The sequence below is a fragment of the Enhydra lutris genome, unplaced genomic scaffold (assembly GCF_002288905.1).
Source record: "Enhydra lutris kenyoni isolate GAN:26980312 unplaced genomic scaffold, ASM228890v2 scaffoldscaffold23, whole genome shotgun sequence".
NCBI classification, from domain to species: Eukaryota; Metazoa; Chordata; class Mammalia; order Carnivora; family Mustelidae; genus Enhydra; species Enhydra lutris.
The window spans coordinates 22,897,459-22,906,061 of record NW_019154107.1 but is presented as its reverse complement, the minus strand read 5'-3'; the positions used below and the strand labels follow the sequence as shown (position 1 = coordinate 22,906,061).

Here is an 8,603-nt window from a genome sequence, read left to right as displayed (position 1 = left end):
CTATATTCAGTGACTGGCCTGTGTGTAGATTTCTGTATAGGTTTTGGTTTCTGTAGTTTGTTTTTGTCAAAGTTTTCTTCCCTTACGCTTAACTAAAGAAAATACAAAAACATTGCCATGTTGTATTCCTTTTAGAAGCATTTACTTAGTCATCTGTTTCATCTTGCCAAGAATATTCTCATGTTCTCTCCCTTTCCTTCTCTCTCATAACCCGTGCACCGATCCCAAAGCATTAGATTTTTCCAGAGGTCCTGGCATTTTATTAATTAGTAATGTTTTTTCTTAACTTGATAGGCATTTCTTTTTGAAAACATTATAGTTGAGTCTAAAAATGTTTGGTCATATCAAAGTTAGATTTGAATATATGGTACCTCATGACCTGCAGTGGGAACTTGCTTTGGAGAAGCATAAATTGCATAAAAGGCAATTGTGTAACGCTTTGAAATTCAGGGAAGCATATCGTCGTAGTACAGGTTTCTCCCAACTCCCAAGTGTCCCACACTAGTGACATTTTGGGTCAGGTATTTTCTTGTGGGAGGCTGTCCTGTGTATTACTGCCTCTACTCACTACATAGCAATAGTATTTCCCCTTAGTTGTGACCATCAGAAATGTCTCCAGTCATGGCCAAATGTCCCCACGGGCACAAAAGTCTCCCCTGGTTAAGACCCACTGTATAATACTACATTGTTCCTGCTTCACCTCCCCATAGGCATTCATTAAGGCATGCGTGTCTTCTTTTTTTCTGTCCTCTTCCCTTTTATTCCTCATTTTCTTGTGAGAGGATACGAAAACTTACATTATGTTTCACATCTTTCTCATTTCTTCCTCTCACCCCGAAATTAAAAGAACTCTAGAAAGAAATAGTACAGTTGCCAAGGTAAATGCAAAGCCTGGCTCCTTGCCTGCCTTCAGTGGCTCTATTAAGCATTAAGAATCAGGGGGTTTTTCTTCTCGCCCCCCAACTCCTGGAGACAGCTTTACCCTACGTCACCTGGGCGTGGAGAGACGAAGCATTCTTAGACCTTTCTGTGGCTCTGACCTACTGACATCCAATTTTAATAGCTGAAGTTGAAGTTGCGCCGCTTCTCTAAATGCAAATGGCCATGCGCAAAGTTACTTTCTGTTCCGAGTGGGACCTGTGCCCGGGAGGTTTGGGGGCTTGGTGTCGAGTTCTCAGAACTGTGCAAAACCCCAGAGCCAGACAGTCATAGACACTCAGCCAGAAGCCTCCACCCAAGCATTTCTGCCTGCGCTTCCTTGAAATGGTTTTCCTCCTAACTGGTGAACACGCCTGGCTGCTCTTTGGTCCCCTTCTGTTCTCAGTTCCCCTTTCACCTGCGTAGGGCCAGACTTGATAAACAGGTGTTCATCACATTACACTAGTTGCTATGGCATTATGGATTTCGTACAGTATTTCTTCCCCTATTGCGCTTGGTTGCTGACATTTCTTCTACCTCTCTTACTCCCAACTTCCCAGAAGTCCCTCATATTGTATCAAGAAATTGAAATTCTCATTAAAATGAAAACGTGGGGGGGGGGTTTATTCTTTATTATAAGATGCACACTGATTCATCCTCTGCATTACTTTAGCAAGATTGAACATAATGCATGGTTAGCTTGAATGTGGGATTTTAATAATTGTACTTAGAAAAACGTCATGAATTATAAGATCTAAAATTTGTCTTGTGTTTCTAACTGCCTTGCTTCTCTTCTCCCACCCCACCGTTCCAAAAAGAAATCATCTCCTTCATTTAGAAAGACAAGAATGAGGGGCGCCAGCCTGACTTGGTCAGGGGGAGCATGCAGCTCATGATCTTGAGGACATGAGTTCAAGCCCTGTGTTGGGAGTAGAGATTACTTTAAAAAAAAAAAAGAAAGAAAGGAAAGAAAAAAGAATGTCTGTGTCTTTTGCTTATTAGATGTGAATTCTTTCACCGCTGCTGTCCTTGTGCGCCAGGGCAGCGAGCACGTATGATACGGCCAAAGCATTTTCTCCTGTCAGGTAGAAAACCTTTCTAGCTGTCGTAACTCTTCCCACCAGTATCCATTCAATTTGAATTTGGGAGCAGTCAGAGGAAGGTCCATGGCTTTAGGCGGTAGGGTTGAAATGCTTAGCAAATTACCAGTGTCCCTCTGTGCTGCTTTTGCATTTTGCCAAGCCAGATTTCCTTTCAGCTTGTCTTCTTCCCACATTTGTTCCTGACAACCCCCACTCTGTAGCCTGCAAGGCCCAGGATGGGCTGGGAGAGTCCTTACCGAATAAAGAAGATTGACATCTTCCCCTCCCACCCCGCAGGAAGTAGAAGCTCTTCCAGGTTGAGTAGTCTATCCATAAGTTTGCTCATCTATTCTTTTTTTTTAAGATTTTATTTATTTATTTGACAGAGAGAGAGAGGCCACAAGTAGGCAGAAAGGCAGGCAAAGAGAGAGGGGGAAGCAGGATCCCCACTGAGCAGAGAGCCCGATGTGGGCCTTGATCCCAGGACCCTGAGATCATGACCTGAGCGGAAGGCAGAGGCTTAACCCACTGAGCCATCCAGGTGCCCTGCTCATCTGTTGTTAATGGTTGTATTCCCAATGAGTAGTTTGAAAGCCACCTTAATGGGAGTGTGTATTTGGAAAGGATAAAAGGGAAAACAAATATTTGTCGTGCCTGTTTTCTGTAGTGAAGCTTGTTTGGCGAACAGGCTGACATTTGGAGCTTCTGCGATTTTGTTTGGCTGTAACCCACGCATTAAAAACCTTGCTTTTCTCAAACAAGTGTTTGACAGAAGGCAGGGGAGTGAAGGAATGGGTGAAACAGGTGAAGGGGGTTAAGAGGCACAAACTTCCAGTTGTTACAAAAGAAACTAGTCATGGAGATGAGAAGTGCAACATAGGGAATACAGCCAATAATATTGTAGTAATGTTATACGGTCACAGATGGTGGCTACACTTACCGTGATGAGCACTGAATAATGTATAGAATTGTCGAATCAACTATGCTGTGCACCTGAAACTAAGCTAACATACAACATGACATCTTGTGTCAAATATTACAATAAAAGTTTTTTGAGCACAGTTTTTCTGAAATCCACACTTTAAAGGCAGAGTAATTTAGAAAGTAGTGTTTCCTCTAAAATATTTACCACGACATTAAATGGTCAGTTTGTTCATTACACAAAAAAATTCAACATGTTTTACAATTACCTGTTCAGGAAAGTATCTGTGGTGTGAAGTTGAGCATGGTGATAATAAGCTCAGGACAGAGAATTAAAATGGGAATTTTCTATCAGAATGAGTAACTTAAAGAGAAATTGCATACCTCTTTTCCTCTTCTTTAAATGTGGGAAACTCTACTTTGATAATATTTTATATCTTTTACATAAAATTGTGGCAAGGCAAAGTGATGTTTTTAATAACGATCTTTAGAGGAGGTATACATATAGACGTAGATATACACACACACACACACACATCCATATATATATATGGTGAGATTTAATACTGTATCACTTATGTAAAATGAAAGCAATGATTGGACACCTCTGTTTACAGCCAGCACTTAGGGAATCAACCTAGAGTTCCCAGGTCTGCCTTTGTGTCTGCAAATTAATCTGCCAGAGATCAGATCACTGCTATAAAAGAATACATGTACCCTGTAAACATTTGGAGCCAACATGCATTTTCTTCAGACTGTTTTTCTGAACATTTTCTTCTCTCAGTTAAGCATTGCACTAAAAGGGGGTGATATTTACTGTTTTTCTATTCTTTTTTAATGAAAATTATGCAGATGTGTTAGAAAAACCTCTGGTGACATTGAACACATGGCTCTTGTGGAATCTGTACAAGTGTATTGTTTCTACATTTTTTAATTCAGGAACAAAACATGCGATGAGATTAAAGGCTTAGAAGTGCTATGTGAACTTACTTTACACTTCTTTCCGATCACCGAAGAAATGACCACGAAGTAAATAAATGAGTCTCTGAGCAGTCTCTGAGGAAGTAAGAGGTTACCATTAACATTTATTCAACTTCAGTTTCATTTAACTGTTTTTGTCTGGCTCTTATCTGAGCAGATAATGCAAGTACCGTGGGTGTAGAAATTGAAAGCAGAGTACAGCTCAAAAGGCACTTATGATCTTTTTGGGAAAATAAAACACATGAAAAAATGTTTTTTTAATTAGACTGTGTATAGCACAGAGTATAGTCCCCATCATTTATCTTGCTGACGAGGCTACATGAAAGAAAGAAATGACCGAGAAATGCTTACTGTTTAAATATTTATTTAGGTACTGGAGAAAATTAGGGTGACTTATCTATGCACTTCAGGTTTTTCATCAGCAAATTGGCATCCTTTATGGTGGTGATGATTAAAATACATGCAAAGCATATAAACAGAGTGTCTGGCACATAGCAAATGCTTAGTGAATGACAGCTACTCAGAATAGTAACATCATCTGATTTAATAATAGTACCTATGAATTACATAGTATTTTTCCATTCTGCAAATGATGAAATTAACACTTTAAGAGGTTAAGTAGTTTACTGAGAATTCTCTGGCTAAATAAGAGCTTCAGCTAGGATCGAACCCAGGGAATCTAACTCGAGACCAATCTCTCAACAACAATACTATTATACTGCCCTTACTATTCATTCATTTATTTGCACAAAAATTAATTAGACATATCTGCATGCCAGATACCATTTGTCATTAATTACATTATTTATATTGAATACAGAGGGAAATTTACAAGATGTGATGAAGATAGGCATATAATGACATCATATTCGCTCTTTATTTTGACCAAAATTAATCCAAATATTCAAATATATTTATAAAAACACTGGCTTAATAAATATGGGAATCAATGAATATTGCTTCTCCCAGTAACATAAGCAGATGATACAAGATAATGCCTTTATAAAACCTTGGATTTTTACACTCTGCTATTCATACATCTGGATAGGACTTGAGCGACATAATTTCTGATTCACTTTTTTTCTTTTACTCATTTTTAAAGTTACCAAAAAACACTAGCCATAGATTGGCCCTTACACTGCAACTACTAGAAAGCAGAAAAGTTATAAACCATTTGCTGCTTTATCCTGCAGTCATGACCTGTTGTGTTTTAAAGAAAAGCATACATAGTTGCGTTTAAAGAGAAAATGGTCTTTTGCTTTCATATGCAGTGATATCCTTTTAATATGCTTGACTTTTGCCTCTGAGAGGCTCTGCCATCTCAACTTGCAGTATTAGTAGAGCTGTAAAATGAATTTTATGATTATTTCTAAAACCGAAGAGGTTTTCCTACTGCCTGCTTTTCAAGCAAGCTGTGACCTGTTGATCATGTAGTTCAATATCCCTAGTAGCCATATAAACACTTTTCTGTTTGGTGGTGTTTTCTATTCAGAAGTCAACTATAGGCTTGTATATGTGGGGATTCCGATTTTGTAAAGAGATTATATAGTGTCTTTTTGAACGTTTTATCTAAAAAAAGAAATATAATGGGGTCTGTGCTACTTCTAGCTGATGCAAGACAGGTGAGGACATTTTTTATTTCAATTAAATAATTCAGTCGCTGACAGTTTTCACTTTGGTGTAGAACATAAAAAATGGGTTTAAAAATGCTGTATGGAAGGAAGCAAACTATTAGTAGAATCTGGATGACCAAAAGGTGCCTTTTCACAGAACTGTAAGTCAGATCTTTCTCCATAATGGATGTACAGGTCCTTATTTTTCTCAGATGGCTGACAAAAGAGTAATATGATGTTAGTACGACTAAAAAGGAAAATCCGATAAATGTGGTTCCAATGAGGCCCGCGGTCTGCGAGATCATGGCTCCTAGTTCCGTCTGCCGGTTATAGCACACATTCTCCTCTCCTTCTGTAGCCTCTACAACTGAGTAGTATATGATAACTGGCATAATTATGCCTAGTACAACTCCCCATATGTAAACACACAGTTTTCTAGCAAAGTTGGGCTGGCGAAATTTTTTCAGTAAATGGCCATAAAATACTTTCTCGTAGCACGAAGTGATCTCTTGTACTGAGTCCTTTTTCATTAAGGTAGCATAGCGGCTTATGGCAATCCAACTTAAAATTAAGAGGCTAACAAACATACTTACATGCATGGATAGAGTTCCCAAAAAATTGACCACTGTGCATTGTGCAGATCGATACTCCCATTGAGAACCTTTTAGGAAATAGATACCCATGAAAGGCATAGCACTGCACACAAGTAAGTTTGCAGTCACAAGATGTGCTAGGTAGATGTGCGTTGATGTTTTCTTGCCTATCTTTGTTAAAAATACCCATTGAGAGAGAGAATTTCCAAAGAGACCAATGATGCAGAGGAAGGTGTAAATGATTGGCAAAGCCAGGGAAGAGATCCTGGATGGTTGAATACATGTTGAATTGTTGCTCATTTATATCAGATTTTCTTGGAATTTTGTCTCAGGAGCTAGAACAGAATGGCAGATATTTAATGTTAAAATTATAGATGGTATTTAAACTGAATAGTTTTTTAAAAGCATTGGATGAAATAAAATAGTAATGTAAATGTATTGGGTGGAAAGAGAGGATATAGATGCTTTCTCACCTTTTCTAATCACGGTTGTCCAGTGGAACTACAAGTAAGACTTGATGGTGGACAGTACCTTTGTCTAAAAAATGAAATTTGATACAAATAGTTAAAGGCCCAAGATTTATCATTCTTTGATTGTTTTTTTTGCCTAGAAAGGTAATTGAGATATTTTAAAGCACATGAAAGCAATACATACTGGCCAAAGGAAAGTGTTACAAAAGAATTTTGTGGCCACCCTACTACTTAAGACTTTTAATTACCACCTTAATTGTACATAAAGTGTACATAAATGCTTTTCAAAATGGCTTCTCTCCAGGATGAGGTTAAAGCACCCTCTGTAATCTAATACCCTTAGAATAGTGTCATTTTCCATTTCAGAAGTAAACTTAATTCCACACAAATACTCAGACAAGATCGTGACTCAGACAGAAGGCAAGTATAGTGACCAAGGATAGACATCAAAATCCCAAGGTCTTTACCAAAAGACATCAGAAATTTCCTATTTCAAATATTTAATGTTAAAATACCATACTTCAGTTTTTTTAAAAAGTTTACTTTAAATTCTGTGCCAAAACTGTAGTTGCTATGCTTGTTGGTTAGAGTGCCCTCATGTGTCTTTGTGTATAATTTTAGTACCTTGTTTTTTCAGAGAATATGATTTTTTTAGAAGACATTTTAATCACAGCATAAATACAGGCATGGTTTTTGTTTTTTATGTTTTATTTTTTGTTTTTAAGTTTATTTTTTTTGTAGTAATCTCTACACCCAACACGAGGCTCGAACCTAGGATCCCGAGATCAAGCGTCACGTGCTCTTCCGACTTAGTTAACCAGGTGCCCCATGTCTTATTTTTAAATCTTTTTTTTTTTTAGTCTTTCTTGCATCGGATGGTACACAGGAAATGTTGAAGAGTCACATACAAACTCTCTTTCATTATTTTGTTCTTCTTTATTTCTTTCAGGTGGGAATTACAAGTTATTGGATTCAGGTCAAGTAAGAATCATGAGCTTTATTCAGAATGTGCCACATTTCTCTGTGTTTATCACCATAGCTTTCTAGGTACCACATTCTCTTTCATAAAAATCTAGAGTGGGGATTCTTTAAACCTTTTTTTAAATCACATTCGGTCTTTTGATAAACACAAAAATGTTGCCATGGATCTACCTTCATATATGCCCCCAGCCCCTCTGAGCTATTTCACTCTGCCCCTCTTCAGAGTCACAGTTTTAAGTTTTGCATCATGGATTACAGAAATAGGGAAGGCTTTTTCCCAAATATGCTGTTAGAATTTTTAAGTAATTTATTTTTTTATTTTTTATTTTTTGAAATATTTTATTTATTTATTTGACAGAGCTCACAAGTAGGCAGAGAGGCAGGCATAGAGAGAGAGGAAGGGGAAGCAGGCTTCCCGCTGAGCAGGGAGCCCGATGTGGGGCTCGATCCCAGGACCCTGAGATCATGACCTGAACCGAAGGCAGAGGCTTTAACCCACTGAGCCATCCAGGTGCCCCTTAAGTAATTTTTTAAACCAAGCAATCCCCACACAAGGACTTTGAAAGCCTGAGGGTCTGTACAGTGCCTCTAGCTTCCAGTACGGAGACCCTTTACTAATGTCTAACAGTGTCTATCATTTTATTTCTTTGCAATTTTTATTTAGAAAACAGTCCAGATGCTTCAGAGTGAGTATGTATCTGAATGCAGTGCAGCCCAGCAGATTGGAATCTGGTTGCAATTAGTGCACTGTCAGTTGTAAATATATAAAGCCTGATTAATACTGATTTAAAACCAGTCAGAGAGTGAAATAAGCCAGTTTATTTCCTAAGAACAATTGATTCAATCCAAGTAGATCTTTTTATAACAAATGGAGCTTCCAGGGTGCCTGGTGGCTCAGTCAGTTAAGTGTCTGCCTTCAGCTCAGGTCATGATTCTAGGGATTGAGTTCCGCATCGGGCTCCTTGCTCAGTGGGGTGCCTGCTTCTCCCTCTGCCTCTGGCTCCGTGTGTGTTCTCTCTCTCTCTCTCTCTTTCTCGGTCAAAT

The 8,603-nt window shown here is 38.4% G+C and overlaps 1 protein-coding gene across 2 annotated transcripts in view; it reads right to left on the bottom strand.

The window, feature by feature from the left end:
• Nucleotides 1–4,249: 4,249 nt before the first annotated feature.
• The window catches only part of LOC111150470 (G protein-coupled receptor 82), a 5,427-nt gene continuing 1,073 nt past the window's right edge, over nucleotides 4,250–8,603 (bottom strand). For both annotated transcript variants that reach the window (XM_022507942.1, XM_022507944.1), the window contains 2 exons: nucleotides 6,582–6,645; nucleotides 4,250–6,443 (listed from right to left, as the gene is read on the bottom strand). In XM_022507942.1, the coding sequence (XP_022363650.1) occupies nucleotides 5,398–6,408 (1,011 nt within the window). In that variant the 5' untranslated portion in view covers nucleotides 6,409–6,443; nucleotides 6,582–6,645 and the 3' untranslated portion in view covers nucleotides 4,250–5,397. The remainder of the gene's footprint in view (nucleotides 6,444–6,581; nucleotides 6,646–8,603) is intronic.